General features: G+C 36.4%; 3 protein-coding genes across 6 annotated transcripts; 2 read left to right on the top strand and 1 right to left on the bottom strand.

Annotated features, from left to right (window-relative positions):
- The first annotated feature begins 1,397 nt into the window (after positions 1-1,397).
- On the top strand, positions 1,398-6,591 carry LOC111461566 (protein OS-9 homolog). 3 transcript variants are annotated; one of them, XR_002713598.1, is made up of 10 exons: positions 1,398-1,639; positions 2,344-2,420; positions 3,213-3,416; positions 3,841-3,912; positions 4,157-4,272; positions 4,767-4,833; positions 4,919-5,025; positions 5,376-5,815; positions 6,331-6,403; positions 6,488-6,591. XR_002713598.1 is itself a non-coding variant. In XM_023105136.1 (8 exons), exons 1-8 carry the CDS (start codon positions 1,555-1,557, stop codon positions 5,524-5,526), a joined length of 879 nt encoding a protein of 292 aa, XP_022960904.1. In that variant the 5' UTR covers positions 1,398-1,554; the 3' UTR covers positions 5,527-5,939. The 3 variants fall into 3 exon arrangements, 1 of the variants encoding a protein (XP_022960904.1); XR_002713597.1 differs by having other exon boundaries at positions 6,331-6,591; XM_023105136.1 differs by lacking the exons at positions 6,331-6,403; positions 6,488-6,591 and having other exon boundaries at positions 5,376-5,939.
- Positions 6,592-8,453: 1,862 nt separating this feature from the next.
- Positions 8,454-9,477, top strand: LOC111461567. Its single transcript, XM_023105137.1, has one exon. The coding sequence runs from the start codon at positions 8,482-8,484 to the stop codon at positions 9,328-9,330; it is 849 nt and encodes a 282-aa protein (XP_022960905.1). The 5' UTR covers positions 8,454-8,481; the 3' UTR covers positions 9,331-9,477.
- A 1,320-nt stretch (positions 9,478-10,797) lies between these two features.
- Positions 10,798-12,824, bottom strand: LOC111461568. Of its 2 annotated transcripts, XR_002713599.1 has the most exons (3): positions 12,071-12,822; positions 11,458-11,707; positions 10,798-11,372 (listed from the first exon to the last, which is right to left on the bottom strand). XR_002713599.1 is itself a non-coding variant. In XM_023105138.1 (2 exons), exon 1 carries the CDS (start codon positions 12,700-12,702, stop codon positions 12,082-12,084), a length of 621 nt encoding a protein of 206 aa, XP_022960906.1. In that variant the 5' UTR covers positions 12,703-12,824; the 3' UTR covers positions 11,772-11,983; positions 12,071-12,081. The 2 variants fall into 2 exon arrangements, 1 of the variants encoding a protein (XP_022960906.1); XM_023105138.1 differs by lacking the exons at positions 10,798-11,372; positions 11,458-11,707 and adding an exon at positions 11,772-11,983 and having other exon boundaries at positions 12,071-12,824.
- Positions 12,825-15,449: the final 2,625 nt, after the last annotated feature.

The raw sequence follows: 15,449 nt of genomic DNA, 5'->3' as shown, positions 1-15,449 counted from the left end.
AAAAAAAAAAAAAAAAAATATATATATATATATATATATATATATATATATATTTATTTATTTATTATACTTTTTTTTTATAGAATTTATGAGTTCCTTTTTCATAAATTTATTTTAGAGAGATTAATAAATTTAACTGATAAATATTACAATACTGAATTTAGGGTAAAAGTCAATTTAAATTTATTAATCAACATTTTCGAACTTTAAAAATATTTTTTTAACAAATGTATTAATCTAAACGCACGGCTAGTCGATATTGTCTATTTTAATTCGTTATATATCGTTGTCAGCCTCACAATTTTAAGACGTGTCTACTATGGAGAGGTTTCCACACTCTTGTAAAAAATATTTTGTTTCTCTCTTCAACCAACGTGAGTCTCACAGTCCACCTCTTAAGGGTCCAACATCTTCAAAACAATGAAGCTAACGACAGTACGTTACGTACTAAAATGAATAATATCTACTAGCAGTAAGTTTAGACTGTTACAAATGATATTAGAGGGAGGGAACAAATGACGCATTTTAAAATGACCAGGACAGTGATAATTTTAATTATTATAATTGTTTTTTTTATAATTTAGTTATTGTTTTTTCTTTAAATATGGATAAAATAGTGGTGGGAAACGGGCTTTTGCAGGATCCCACCCCCCCATGTCGGCCATTGAGCGGTCCCCATGCGCAAAGAATATACCATGTGCGATTGCCGCTACGACAATCACAAACAACTATAATGGGCCTTTCAGACCGGCCCACTCCGGCCCAGAAGTCTACATTTTCAAAACTATTAACGGCCGCCGTCAACTAACAGACACCACGTACACGGACACGGCAATCCCCCCACCGCCCTCATTAGGCGTCTTTACCAGAATTCACCCACTTGTCGCTTTGCCTTACCTCCTAAGTTATCGCCTTTTCACTAAATAAATAAAAATAATAATGGTCGGTAGATAATAATTATCAATTCTTTTAAATTTTTCTTAGTCATCCTATCATCAAGATCGCTTTCATTCATATGTGTCAGCTCATTCATTCATTTACTCGTAATGCTACAGGAAAAAAAACATCAAATATCATATTAAACGTTCGAGTTTAGTAAAAATGTTCTCAAAATGAGAAAAAAAAAGTTAGAATAATCAATTCCCACATATGTGGAATTGAGTAAAAATTGCTATAAATATTTTAAATTAATCTTAGAATTTCAATTAGTCTTTTTAAGTATAAGTTGATTACAAAATAAAACTGGGCCGAAGCATAGCCCATAAACAAAGCCCACTTGGAATGGAAGCGATGGTCCATTACTTTGGGCCCAGCCCATTTGTTGAGAAAAGTTCATCCGCTACTCCTTAAATGACGTGGCAAATATTCAATGGTCAAGCTTCCGTGGCAGTGGATCACTGTGAATACGACGACGTTGTGAGTTTACGAAGACGCCACTTTCTTCTTCCTCTCGTCGTGACCGTCGTCGTCCTTCCGCTCCCAGCTGGTAATTCCTCACCATTCCAGTTTGCTTCCCTCGTTTTCACCATTGTGAGTTCGTTTGAGGACACAGAGATGAGGGAATTTATGTGGCTGGTTCTTCTAGCTGGTAGTTTTTGCTACTCTGCGTTTGCTGACCAGATCTTCCCTGCTCAATTAGGTGAAGTTCTTCTCCTCGTCTTTTCTCTCTTGAATTTTTTCATGAAATGTTTCAAAATAAATGTCTGTTTTATGCGTACAATCTCGATTGATGAATTTGTGTTATGGTTATTATTTATTTATTTTTGTTTTGAATTCAGTATTTAGAAATGGTTTTCAACCTATCTTACTTTTTAATAAGTTTTGAGTCTTTTGCTTCCGATTGATTGTGGACATGATGCTTGGATTCCGAAGGATAATGCTGGTGGTGGGAGGTTCTTTTGAACTTATTGATGATTATTGGATCAATTGATGGCTTATTGGCAATGATCGTTTTGAGTTGTGATTGCGATTATTTGTAGAAGTCGTGGGGATTGCCGTGATTTCGAAGGGATAGATATCCATTTCAGAATAAAATGATTTTCTATTTTTAAATTTCAGAAGTAAAATCCAGTTCTTAAATTCATTTCTGAAACCATGTTTGATTGAATTGTGGGCAGTTGCTTAGATAATAAGTGTCACATATGGGAATAGGTGAACTCTGAAATCTAAATCGTAGGATTTCGTCCCTCCGGAGGCTGATATTTCATAGGTTGTTTAACACAACTTGAAACCTCAAAATGTAGTGCGGTGAACCATCTTTACATTTATGACTTTTGCGTATTGTGACAATAACTTATCAGTATGAAATATTATTATTCGTTCTTTCTGATTGATGATAAGCAGGTGGTACATTTAGTCGCAACTCTCGTGGGCCAAAATACAATATTGAATTCCATCCAGAAGACTCGCGTTACAATCCGGTAAGCTTTATGTACTTCGTTGTTGATTCTTGATACTAACAAGATTTTTTTTTTTTATAAAAGTCAATTTCATTGATGATTGAAATTTACAAAAGGGATGTAATATCCATGGTGTTTACAAAAGACCTTCTCAATTGGCAATGAGGGAGATATAAATATAGGAAGTAAAAATATTACACCGTTTACACCAAGATATAGTTTGGTAAACAACATTGTCGAAAGATTTTGTATAACAAGATTCTATTCGCGATGTCGAAAAATTCTCATGACTTCACTTATCATGATCTTCCTCTTATCTAGCCATTGTTGAACTTTTGTCACATTCTTAACAATTCTCCCCTCAAACAAAGTACCATTTAGTCTCCCGTCAAATAGCCATCTTTTCGTCCAACTCTTAACCAGTCCAACTCCTCTTCACCATAGCATACTGCTTATCTGATAGAACTCAATCACATATCACATCATAATTATATCTTTGAAGGCTTATTTGTTCGGCACTCAAGAATTCTACCGACTGAACCACTTGTTAGGGACAACAAAACTCTTATGTATCTTCACAATAGTATGATATTGTCGACTTTGGGTATAAGCCCTCATGACTTTGCTTTTGGTTTCATCTAAAAGTCTGCATACCAACGAAGATATCGCCTCTCACTTTTATCCCCATGATTTTTCTCTTTTCTAGCTAATGTGGAACTTTGATCTCATTCTCAGCAATTTGTCTTCAGAATTTAAGAATAAGAAGGTATGTTCAATGCCATATGCGCTTACTATGTTTTTGTGCCTTTGCAGGATGATGACCAGGAATCTGTGTTTATGCCCAAAAAAAATGGAAAGAATTACTTATGTTACTTGCCTAAGGTGGAGAAGTCCAAGAGTGAAAAGCCAGCTATTCAACCGAACATGACTAGCATGATTATGGAATCTGAGAAGCGGGTTAAATTGAAGACTCCAGATGAGCTACTTGAGGCATTAAAAGAGCAATGCTTTGTCAGGGTTAGGATTTATCGTTGAATATTGTTTTGCATGCATATGATGACTATCTTATCTACATTTTAATATCACATCTCAAAAGAAAAACAAAGTTGTATCTTGTAAACAGTGTTTTTTAATGTGTGCCTTGAGAAATCAGGCATCCCAACAAAAAGTTAAAGAACTTAGATATTTTCTTCCTTGGTTATTTTCTTTAATTTTATAAATAATATATATTAAAAATATATGATATGCTTAAGTAGCGCAAGTGAAGTTTGTGCTTTTAGGTTGCCTTGCTTCACGTGAGACAAGGTGTCTTTGGTTGCGCTCAACACTGAAGCTATTTAAGACTTTGGTCGTTTGTGGCAAATTATGTGCATTTTTGGGTAAACCATGTGATGATTATGTTATAACATGTTGGCCTTGCATCGTTAATTTCTTTTTGCAGCAAGAGGGTTGGTGGACATATGAATTTTGTTACCAGAAAACGCTACGACAATTTCATTTGGAGGATGATAAGGTAGTCTCTTCTAGCACATCCTAATGCATTCTTTATGTGATTCTCGAATCCTTGTGCTGAAAATGGGGGATTGATGTTAATACCCTTAAAGAACCTTGTTTTTTTAGCTTATGAATAAGGAGGGCAACTGTCATGGTTAATTGGTTAATTAAAAATGTAAATTCATGCTCTGCTATTTGTGATGATCTAATGGTAAACTGTTTAGTGGTAAAGACTTCGAAGTTTCTGTCGTTTTATCTTACAGGTAGTTCAGGAGTTTGTATTGGGTGTCTATGATGCAGAGGAAACCGCTAATCTCAATGAGAATCTCTCTGATATATCTACTTTGAAGGACCCTCGCTCCAAAGATGCATCACAAAGGTGTGCTTATATTATAATTAGCTAAGTTAAGAATTATGAACAGAATTTAAGTAATAGGCAAAGACGATCTTTGATTAGTAAAGCTTGTAATTTTCCTAGTTCTAACACTTCTCAAAAGTAGTAAGATGGAGGCATACATGGAAGAAGAAACTTGTATGAGTTTTAATCCGCCATTCTATTGTTGATTTGGCTTTGAGTTTCTTTCATAATCAATTCTTACATGTGCCAAATGTGACATTCAGACATGAAACAAAAAACTCGTATGAATTTTGTGTTTGGATGCCACAGTCGTAATATTATAGCAGGAAAGCTAGGAAGGAAGTGTGTTAATCTGCTCATTATTTAAAATTGAGAACAGCGCAAGAGAAAGATTGGTGATTCGCTGAGTCATGTCATGTACAAGATTTGTGTGATAGACATGAGATCTATTAGTTGGTAACTAAACAACTAATCTCAATTTCTAAAATGATTACTGATCTACCCGACTCACTCAGGTATCATGCTCATCATTACACAAATGGAACCATGTGTGATCTCACAAATCGACCACGAGAAACTGAGGTACAAAGTAATTAATGATTTACCTTGTCACTTTTTTTTCTTCCTTTTTTCCCATGAACGATATTGGTTGCTAATTACCTTGCAGGTTAGATTTGTTTGCTCGGAGCCAAGAGCGATGATCGACTCTATTACAGAACTATCAACATGCAAATATGCCCTTACAGTGCGATGCCCGACGCTTTGCAAGCATCTGTAAATCTCTCCTCTTTCTTCTCTTTTTATCTATACAAACACATCCATTTTGCTCATTTTTAGCTGAAATATAGCGACAAAATCAAGTGTTACTGGCCTAAGTTTGTAATGGGGAGCCAAGATAACGAGAACCCTGCTCTTGGAACTGAACCACTTTAAAGAACAACCTGTGTCAATTGAGTAGCTATATAATTGTTACGAGCCAATCAATAGGAGATAGGAAACTAGGATAGGAACTTAAAAGGAATGGAAGTTATCCCAACTTAAAGTTCACATCAAGATGTCAATGTGATTGGTAGATATAGTTTCTATTCTATCCCTTGTCCGATCATTTTGTTTTGACTTGGCAGGTTATTCCAGGAAGAAAGACCAGTCTGGTACACCATTAACTGCAACGTGCTCCCTGATGATTACAAGGAAACAGAGCCAAGTGAAGACTTAGAAGACGAAATTGTTATGGTTACAGACGTCAAATACCCAAAAAATGAATCCGAAGAGTAATGTGAATATTTTATATCGTAGAAGTTTTAACAACCAAACTAACCTTACAAAAGAAGCCATTCCTCTGTAGATTTGGATTCTGAATTCAAATATACAGTTGCTTTGGAGATCAATCCACCGATTTTCAGGCCCCACGACGAACAACTCCCATGTGGAATTTCATATGCTTTGATCATATCTGAATATAGGTCAACCTGAAAGCTACTGATATGGCAGTCGTTTATGGGATTTATTGTATTGGACAATGATTCAACTTATTGGAGGGGAAAAGCAGCGAGCGTTTGAATTGGTAAACTCATAGCTTGCTTTTATTGAGACATTTACAACACTTCCACAATAACCACGATTGAGAGACTATTATTTGGGTCAATAACATCATATGGATCTCAGAAAGATCCAAATTTCTTTTGTTATTATTTTATTTTAGGTACAGTTCTCAAATGGGTATGCAACCATTCTTACCAGTAGTACCCACTTGATGTCTATGCTTCATTTGTGCTCTGTTCAGTCGACAATCTCCACTACAGCTTTTCCCAAAGCATGTGCCTTCCCTTCTTGTAAAGCAAAACTTAATGGTTCCCAACCTTCTGGCAATACCCAAGTGGTCTTTCATGCTTCAATGGCGAAATCATAGGCTGAGGCTATGATTCAACCACCATCTCCCTAACATCAATTATTTTCTGGGTCTTAGGATTTCATTAATTCAATCAGCTATTAGTTATTTGTTAGGTTTGCTTTTATAATATGTTTTAGATGCAACAGCAAGCAGCTTTCTTTCACCCCTCCTTGTTTTTTCTTTTTCAGTGCATTCATTTATCCCTACAAGCTCTACAAGATTTATGGTCGTAAATATGGGTACAACGGTACAACTTTCAAGGTATAAATTTACTCTCTTGAATAATTTCTGATTAGATGATAGTTCTAGATCTTTATCTTTTTAACATCCCCTCATTTCCTCTAGGTTAGTGATTCAAATCCTCGAGCCTTTGTCGTATTAAGAAAAATCTATATCTTCTCTATTAAGACAGTTTTATTTATAAATCAACCTTTTGTACTTTTCCATCACTCGACCAAGTCAACAAATATCTATATTTCTACGATTCTATAGACTTTTCCACTCTACTGAAACTTAAAAAGGTATGTTAAACAATCCAAGAGTCAAGTGCAAGTTAAGAGACTCAAATTTTGACTTCGATGAACGAAAGCTTTTGTAGCGTTATATTAATCTAAATTTTTTTAAACTTTTGTGGGAGTAGGTTTTATATCTTTATTACAAGGCTCTATGTAAGTGGTTGTTTTGTCGTCCTATATTGTTTAATAATTTAAAAAGTGGGCATTGTAGAGCCACAAAAACCTCCCAACATTTGCAGCATCTATGCCCTTAATATCAGCAATGTGGTAGTAGGTTACTGAATTTAATAACTTACATTAATTAAATCTCAAAACATTTAACTTTTCCTAACTACCCATGAATTATTTTCCGTGATTGGCTCTACATTATAGGAAATATACAAATAAGAACATAGGGAACATTTTGTTGTGGTAATTAAAACAATTTACTTTAGGGATCAAAATATTATTTACTAAACATCTCATACCCTAAGTTGAAGCGTCGTTTGAATGGTAAACGTTACGACTTCGTTTAACTTAACTATTATTCACCAGCATCCACTAACAGAAGGATTTTTCCAAGAATTCTTGTTATATGCTCGTTCCAATCCTCAACTCTCTTCTCTAGACTCATCGATGTTCAATCAATCTAATGCACAGGTCAACAATCAACCACGACTCTGTAGTTCTTCACTATTCGTAGAGGAAGGAGTCTTCTCAAGTTCGTAGAGTGAATTTTTAGTTACCCACAATAAAACAACCTCTCTCACTAGAAAGGCGATTTTGTATGGCTTGCATATCTATTTCCGAAAAAAGTGATGACACAATAAAGGCAATAAATTGCAGTTGAAAACTTTGATTTGAGAGAGAGAGAGATTGGAAGGAAAAGTGGGTTTTGAATTAGTATTGGAGTGTAAGAAAGGGTTAGGTCTTTATTGTGTGTAGAGTGAATTAAAGTTCCAACTATAGAAAGAAGCATTGAATTGAATATGGCATCCCTCCAATAATAACAAATCTCTGACTTCTTCATCCTACATAGTAACCAAACTGTATTCAACACATCCAACCCATTCCTTTCTCGTGAATCTATCCACATGCAACCCCCTACCCTACCAAAAACAAAACTATGACTTAGCCCCCTAATGCCCCAAAACTCGTACCCATCCATGTCACTTTTGATTGGACGGCATCCCTCCACCCATGTTCTCTATAAATAACTATCTAAATCTATCATCATCTCCATTTTCAACCAGTTTTTCATTCAACCTTACATAATCAGAAAATAAAAAATTAATTGTCTTAAACCATCATTAATAAAAGAAATTTTAAAAAGTAATTATGAAATGACATCTTTCCTTAAACACCCAAAAAAAAAAAAAAAAAAAAAAACCTGTTCTGAAATTTAAAAAATATTAAAGAGGACATAATGGTAATCCAACGTTCAAAATACTTCCAAAATTACATAAATAATTGATCCATACCGAAAGCAACGGATCTTTACACCATATCCCTCTCTTTCCCTCACTCTCATCTGAAATTATTATTGTGGTCCATTTAATTTTACCATCAATTTTTTTTTTTTTTTACCCTTTCAGGTAATAAATTCTAAAAAATTAATCCATTATATAAAAATATATAAATTTATTTATAAAATTTTAAGATAATTATTATTTTATGTATGTATAATTGACAGGAATAAAAGAGCGGAGCCGATCGCATTTAATTTTTTTTATTTTTTTTATTTTTTTTATTTTTTGCATTCTCCTCCCCTCTCTCTCTCTCTCTCTCTCTCTCTCTCTCTCTCTCTCTCTCTCTCTCTCTCTCTCTCTCTCTCTCTCGCTATATATGTATGTCACAATTTCCAAACTCTTAAGCATTGCTCAGCTTGGTCGGCCACCTCCAATGGACTGGTTCTCTTGGCTCTCAAGAACCGGCCTCGACCCACTTCACACTTACGAATACGGCCTCGTTTTCGCCCGAAATGGCCTCAGACCCGAAGACATTCCTCGTTTCAACCACGATTTTCTCCAGAAAATCGGAGTTTCCATCGCCAAACACAGGCTCGAGATTCTGAAACTCGCCAAATGCGACAGAGAAGAAGCCACCCGAAAGAAATTGCTCCTTTCCGCTTTCGCCAAGACCAAGAACTGCCTCCGGAACTGCCTCAGGAAGCTTATTTTCACCAACGCCAAGTCGGAGAAGGGGATTTTCCGGGAAGACGCGGCGGTGGTTTCCCCAGAGCCGATTACCTACAGCGAGGATCTCAGCCGGAAACTGGAGGTTAAGGAGGTGCTCAAGCCGCCGAAACGACGCAGTAAACACGTGTCGCTGTCCGGGCCGTTGGACGGGAGAACGCACGAGAAGTTAATGACGAACAGTAAAAGCCTAAAGCTATCTGGGCCGTTGGATAGGAAAGAGAGGCCCATGTTTCCAAGAAGCCCGAGATCATCTGGGCCTCTGGATGGGAGAGTATCTGATTGGGCCTCGAGTAGAAGCCCAAAGCTGAATGGACCGCCGCAGGGGAGAATGATGAGGCTGATACCGCCGAGCAGGAGCCCAAGAGTATCTGGGCCGCTGGATGGACGAGATGGAAGCCCAAGAATTTGCTGTCGTTGTAATAGAGAGAGGATGGAAACCGACGATGATTATCACTCATTGTGGGTTTCATTGTTCTATGACATGAAGCCCACTTGAATCCCTTTATTTATTTTAAGGTTGTTTTTATGTGATATGTGCATTTGATTTAAATGCCAATGCAACTAAAACAACGTTGTCCTTTGAAATTTTGTATGAGGCAACTATTTACATATAAGTCTATGATATAGTTTTATGTGTTTTTTTTCCTGTGCGACAAGTTTGTTGGATGATAAAAGTCTCACGCCAGCTAATTTAGAGAATGATCATGAGTTTATAATCAAAGAATACTCACTCCATTCGCATGAGGCTTTTTGGAGAGCCCAAAGCAAAGCTATAAGAGCTTATACTCAAAGTGGACAAAATCATATCAATTGTGGAGAGTTGTGTCGTCTATATTTTCGACTCAGCTAAAAGGTCATGGATATCTCTGTGATTTTTTATTTTTGTGGGTGTGTTTAAAATGTTTATGTTAACTTCTAAGTTACTATTTTTGTTATATTTTTATATCAATTACGCTAGAATTTTCAGGTGTCCAAAAGGTGTGTTGGGCCTACATGCTAAAGAATGGGCTTGAAAATTGGACCAGAGGATTAAAGGCCCACTAAAAAGCGGACAATTAAAGCCCAAATATACGGCCCAAAGCCCTTGAAAAGTCTCTCTAAGTGGGGTCTTAGTCTCAGAGCATAGTGAGTGAACCAAACAGATTTCAGGAGTCCCATAATTTCATGGGTTCTTTTTTAGTTGTCGCAATCGGTGTGTGTGTGTGTGTGTGTGGAGTGAACATTGGGACACAGGATTGAGATTGGGTGGCTTTTTGGTGGGAATTTTGGTACTAGAAAAATGAAAAGGAGAATTGAAGAGGGTCAGTGTCGGACGCGTAATGTGTGGGGTTTGAGGTCTACAAGAAATAAGAAAGGAAGATAAAGACTTCACAAAGATGGAGATAATGTGCATAAGTTTCCAGATATAAATATTATGAACTCATACCTCATAAGAATGGTGATGGGTGGGTGCACTTCCTGGTCCTTCTCTGCCCACCTGTTACAGTTCAAAATGATCACAACAAAAATCAGATAACTTCGTAATGTCGACCATAAAATAATATACAGTTCCTAAAAAACATGTTCAGTCTTAAATTGTTGTTATAGTTATCATTATTATGGCTGCTAAGATGATAAATTGGAGACACGCAACCTAAGCAAACAAAAAAGCTAAGAAGCGTGGCGTGAGTGGAAAGATCTACAGATGACCAACATCATATATGGCTAACTATACGTTTAATTTTGCTAGTTTAAAAAGATGAGAAGAAAGAACATACAGAAATGGTAAAAGTGGGATTCTCGATGATGATAATGCGACAAGAGAAGACCGCCACTTATTCACTTCATTATCGTCTTATCCTCTTTTGTGTGTTCCTTCTTTTCTTTTCACCTCCCAGTCATACCTATCTTCAATCACGAGGCCAAAAGTTTGAGTTCTTATTCCACTCGTTTCAAAAGGTGAGACCAAATACTCGGAATCCCTGCTAGAACCAATATTTCTAATCCACTCACACTAATATTATTAAGAATCACGTCTCTCCATAATAGAATAAATGGTGGTTAGAAATCATGTCTCCCACAAGCGTATACGCCGTTAGGAATCAGTCTGTCCATAACATCTCCTCTCCTGACATAGGCAGCTCTTCATCTCTCAAAGGGGCATTCTTCCATTGAATAGTTTTATGAACAATCAATAGGGATTTGGATTGGTTTTTCGTAGGCAGAGAGCAGTCGTCGGTTCCTTCCACCCATTTGAGACTTGACAGGTCAACCATCCACTCCACCGCACCACCGAATTACACTACTATTCAATGTTTCATTCGATTCTATTCTATTCCATTCTAACTTCAACTCAACTCTGATGTTATTTACCTTTTTGAATTCCAGGATTTGTTTCCAATTAATTCCAATTATAATTGTTCAGTCGCTGTCAAGAATTCCATCGTCTGTCTTAGTTCATAACTTCATTCAAATTTGAATCTCCACCTGAATTTACTTTCAGATCACAAAATTCACAGTTCAAAATCAGAGCTCTTAGGTTTCAACCTTCAAATGCATCTGTAAACAGAACAAACAGAAATTACAAACATCTAACTCAAAGAAACAAGGGAAATAGGAAGAAGAAAGATGGAGATTGAATCACCTTTAAGAAATCATCCGATTGACAAAACGGAGTACGGCAAGCATGAATGCGTAAATTACCGGCTTCAATTTCACGGCCACCATGAACGGAGGCGACAGCAGAAGGAAGGAGACGTGTACGTCGAACAAAATAACAAACACAGGTGTTCTGGAAACAATTTGAATCGTATAGAATATGTATAACGATGAACTGATTTCAGCGATTAGCAGGCGCAAATAATTTTGAGTCATTCCTTTTCGAATTAGAAGCCCTGTACAGTTCGAATTACAACCAGTTAGGGTTTGATTATGTTTCATTTTGAAATTAGTGAAAAATTAGGGTTCAAAAGTTCCACGAATTGTTATCAATATCGCGGCAACTGTATCTACTTCCACATATATTTATGCTATGTATACACACAGAGTTATATAGGTTCTTTAGTTCAACTCCGTGAAGCGAGGTACACTGAAGAGACAACCAGATTCGATTCCCATACTTCGCCTCCAACTCTGTATCCCTACGCTAAGATCCATCACTTCCGTCGAACCTGTGGTCGGAATCCACCGTCTTCGTCGTTGAAGGCTCAGAGAAGAGATAAAAAGATTAATAAACCAGAGGTTATTGGCCAACGTACCAAATTTTCCATCACAGATCATCGGCTTTCGACATGATCGAAAGCCGGCTCGGTCGCGGACAGAAATCCGCTCGACGCCTTTGGCTGTGAGACGAAGGTCGAATGAGAGACGCCAGGGCCCGCCTCACTAAATCGCCTTCAACTCCTCCGATTCTAACCAAAGAGTTCGTCATCGCCGATCTCCGCGCGTTGAGCCGATTAGACGAGTAAGGAGTCGTAGGCTGCGACGGAACGCCTTTATGGAGACTACACCGAAACGAACCAGGATGCGTGGTCGGAGAGCACAAGCACGTCCTCTTCTGGTTGCTCTGCCTCTTCACTACTTGATTCCCACCGCCACGAGTCAAAACAGAGATATGCCGATTCGGAGAAATAGACCGGTCCAGTGCAAATCTCACGGACGACGCCGACGTAGAAGAAGAAGAACCTTGTAGATGAACACGAGACGGAGACAGAGATCTACGGAAAAAGGAAGTAGGGTTTTCAGTGGAAAAGCTTGATGTGGAGGACGCAAACGCCGATGAGGAAGAAAAAGAAGAAGAAGAAGAAGAAGAATAGGAGCGACAGAATCTCCCAGAAGGTGAGAGAGACCTCATAACAGGGCCGCTCGATTTTCTAGAAGAAACCGCCATTGAAGTTACAGTCGCCAGACACAGAGAGAGCACGATAAGAAAAAAGAGAAGAAGGGTTTTTACCAAGCCGTGTTTGGCTTTTCAAACTGGCAAACCAAGCTTTACTCGAGCCATGTATTTATAGGAAAGATCATCCCCAATTTATCGCGATATTTTCACGAATTTGGCTGGAGAATTTCCCGCTTTGCAAATATACCCTTACACTTTTAGAGATTTTAATATCTCACCAAATAAAATAAAATAAAATTCAGTTATTTTAGTGGAAGATTCTGTCCTTACTGTAATTACCACATTCTTTAATAGCGGTTAATTCGGTATTGTGACACGAATTATACGCGAAATATTATTTAATTATAATTCGATGAATATTGTTAATTAAAAAAAAGAAAAAGAAAACCGACAAAATGCCCGACAGTTACCAGGTAGGCTAAAAAAGTGCCACGTAATAAGAACTGCCGTCTGACACAGACCGTCTGAATTCCACGTACCCCACATCCCTTCCCGACCGATTTTTTTTTTTTTTTTTTAATAATCGAAGGAAAATAAAATACACAAATAAAAATTAAATAATTTCGAGTTCCTCTGAAATATTTTTCTATTTTTATAATAAGAATTAAATGTAAATATGCTATTAAAGGTATTTTTTAAAACGTCCTCCACTGTATATTGCTTGTCAATTATCAATTTATCTCAACAAAATAATATGATAATGTAATTCAAAATACTTTTCTAATTTTAGAATAAGAATCCAAATTCGAATATTTGGTCTATAAGGAAAATAAGAATATTAGGCTCTTAATTAGTTTTACAAATGGATAAAAAAAATTATAAATATTTTATGAAATTATAATTATCAAATAAAATTAAAAAAAATATAAATAGACGAGTGGCTGAGCCTGAGAGTGCGTGCGGCGACCGTAGAATTGAACGCAGGCATTCCCTAACCGACACGTGGATTCTTTAAACTTTCATTATTTTGTTTTCACCCCTCTCCCCCACCCTATTTTACTTTATCGCCCATTCTACAAAAATAATTAAATCTACCACCCTACGAATTTTATGTATTCTAATTAATTAATTAAATTTTTATTTAAAAAAAAAAACATCAAATTTTAATTTATTTTTCATTTAATTTTTTACTTTTATAATTATATCAACATTTATGATACTTAGTATATTAAACATTAAAATATTTTTATGGGACATGGCCTTCTCTCTTTATACAAATTGTTTTTTTTTTCTTGATAATAATATTAAAAAAAAAAAAAAAGGACCCACCATATATCCCATTCAATTTAATGTTGAGGAGAGACCAAAATAAATTAAAGAAGGGTCACAGGCTGGTGATGTTATGGGAGTTGGCACCTTCCATTTTAGCATACCATCACTATACATTTACCTTTTTCGGAGAAAGAAACACCCATCGCTATTATTACTATTACTTTAACGTGGCCAATACATGTGGAAAAGTCTGTGCGTACACCTCCAATTGGAGATGTTGACCAGGTGAGAATGAATCGAGATGAAGATTCTATGTAGAAAATTTCTCGAGAATCGTATTCTCACAAAATATTTATGTTGTCTTATAATGAAAGAAATTCAACCACGAAACAATGGCATATAATTAACTATTGGTTAATAGGTTTGGGTGTCACACTTATTCTTTAAAGTATATAATTATAAAGTACTGATATATTTAGATTGGATCATGTTTAAGAATAATTTATTATATTAAAAGATTGACCGATCATCATTAAGATTTGATTTGGTAGGAATTAATTTAATTGTTAGTGTGATTAGGATTTGCCATATCATAAAGAGCCGATTAAATTAGTACAAAGTCTTAATCTTAATTACACATTGTTAACGTTATCTAATGATCATAAAATCAACCATATAAAGGGTAAAATTGTAATAACCCGAAAATAATAAATAAATAAATAAATTAATAATAATAATAATAATAATAATAAATAAATAAATAATTTTTTTAAAAAAAAAAAAAAAAGACAGCCGCAGCTTGAAGCTGCTGCCATGGAGAAAGGAAGAATGGACAGGTGGTTGAAGGGAAAAGAAAGAAAAGAGAGGAAGATGGAGGTGTGGGAGGAAGAAGGGTGGTTTATTTTGTGTTAGTGTTATGGATGGGGGTGGTGGTTGTCGTTGGCAAGGCCGACGAGGAAGCACCAAACAATATCGAAGAAACAGAGGAAGAGGGAAACAGAAAACAGGGAGTGTTATAATCCGTGTTTTCCGGCAAAAACCTTAAGTTTTTTTGGCGTTTGTTGTGACAACGTGCAAACATGAGGATGGGGAGACGATTGTGAAGGCTTTTCAGCCATTGAAGCTCTGAACTAAGCTGATTTAAGCGGTTGTCGCAAAGGTAACGAAAAACCCATATCACCGAACCTTTAAATCTCGATATCTTGGTTCGTATTGTATAATAAGTTATGAAATAGGGCTTGTTAGAAACGTAATAAGGAGATCTATAAATTTGTAGAAGGAATCAGGATGAAATTCGAATCGTAAAAGGAGGATATGGCTTCGGGATATAGTAGGTATTAACAGAAAAGATGGGAAAATTTCAGAAAAACGCAAGGAAGAAGAAGAAGCGCGTGCACTATGACACAATCGCGCTTTCGAAGGCAGCGGACTAGCGATTGTGCGGCACTCACTTTCCAGCAACAAGTGAGTTGAGCCTATTTGTTCTTGCGTCGCCTACGGCCAAGCGACGTACGGTCAAGCCTCTA

The sequence above is a fragment of the Cucurbita moschata genome, unplaced genomic scaffold (genome assembly GCF_002738365.1).
Source record: "Cucurbita moschata cultivar Rifu unplaced genomic scaffold, Cmos_1.0 Cmo_Scf00025, whole genome shotgun sequence".
NCBI classification, from domain to species: Eukaryota; Viridiplantae; Streptophyta; class Magnoliopsida; order Cucurbitales; family Cucurbitaceae; genus Cucurbita; species Cucurbita moschata.
This window is presented reverse-complemented; position numbering and strand designations above follow the sequence as displayed.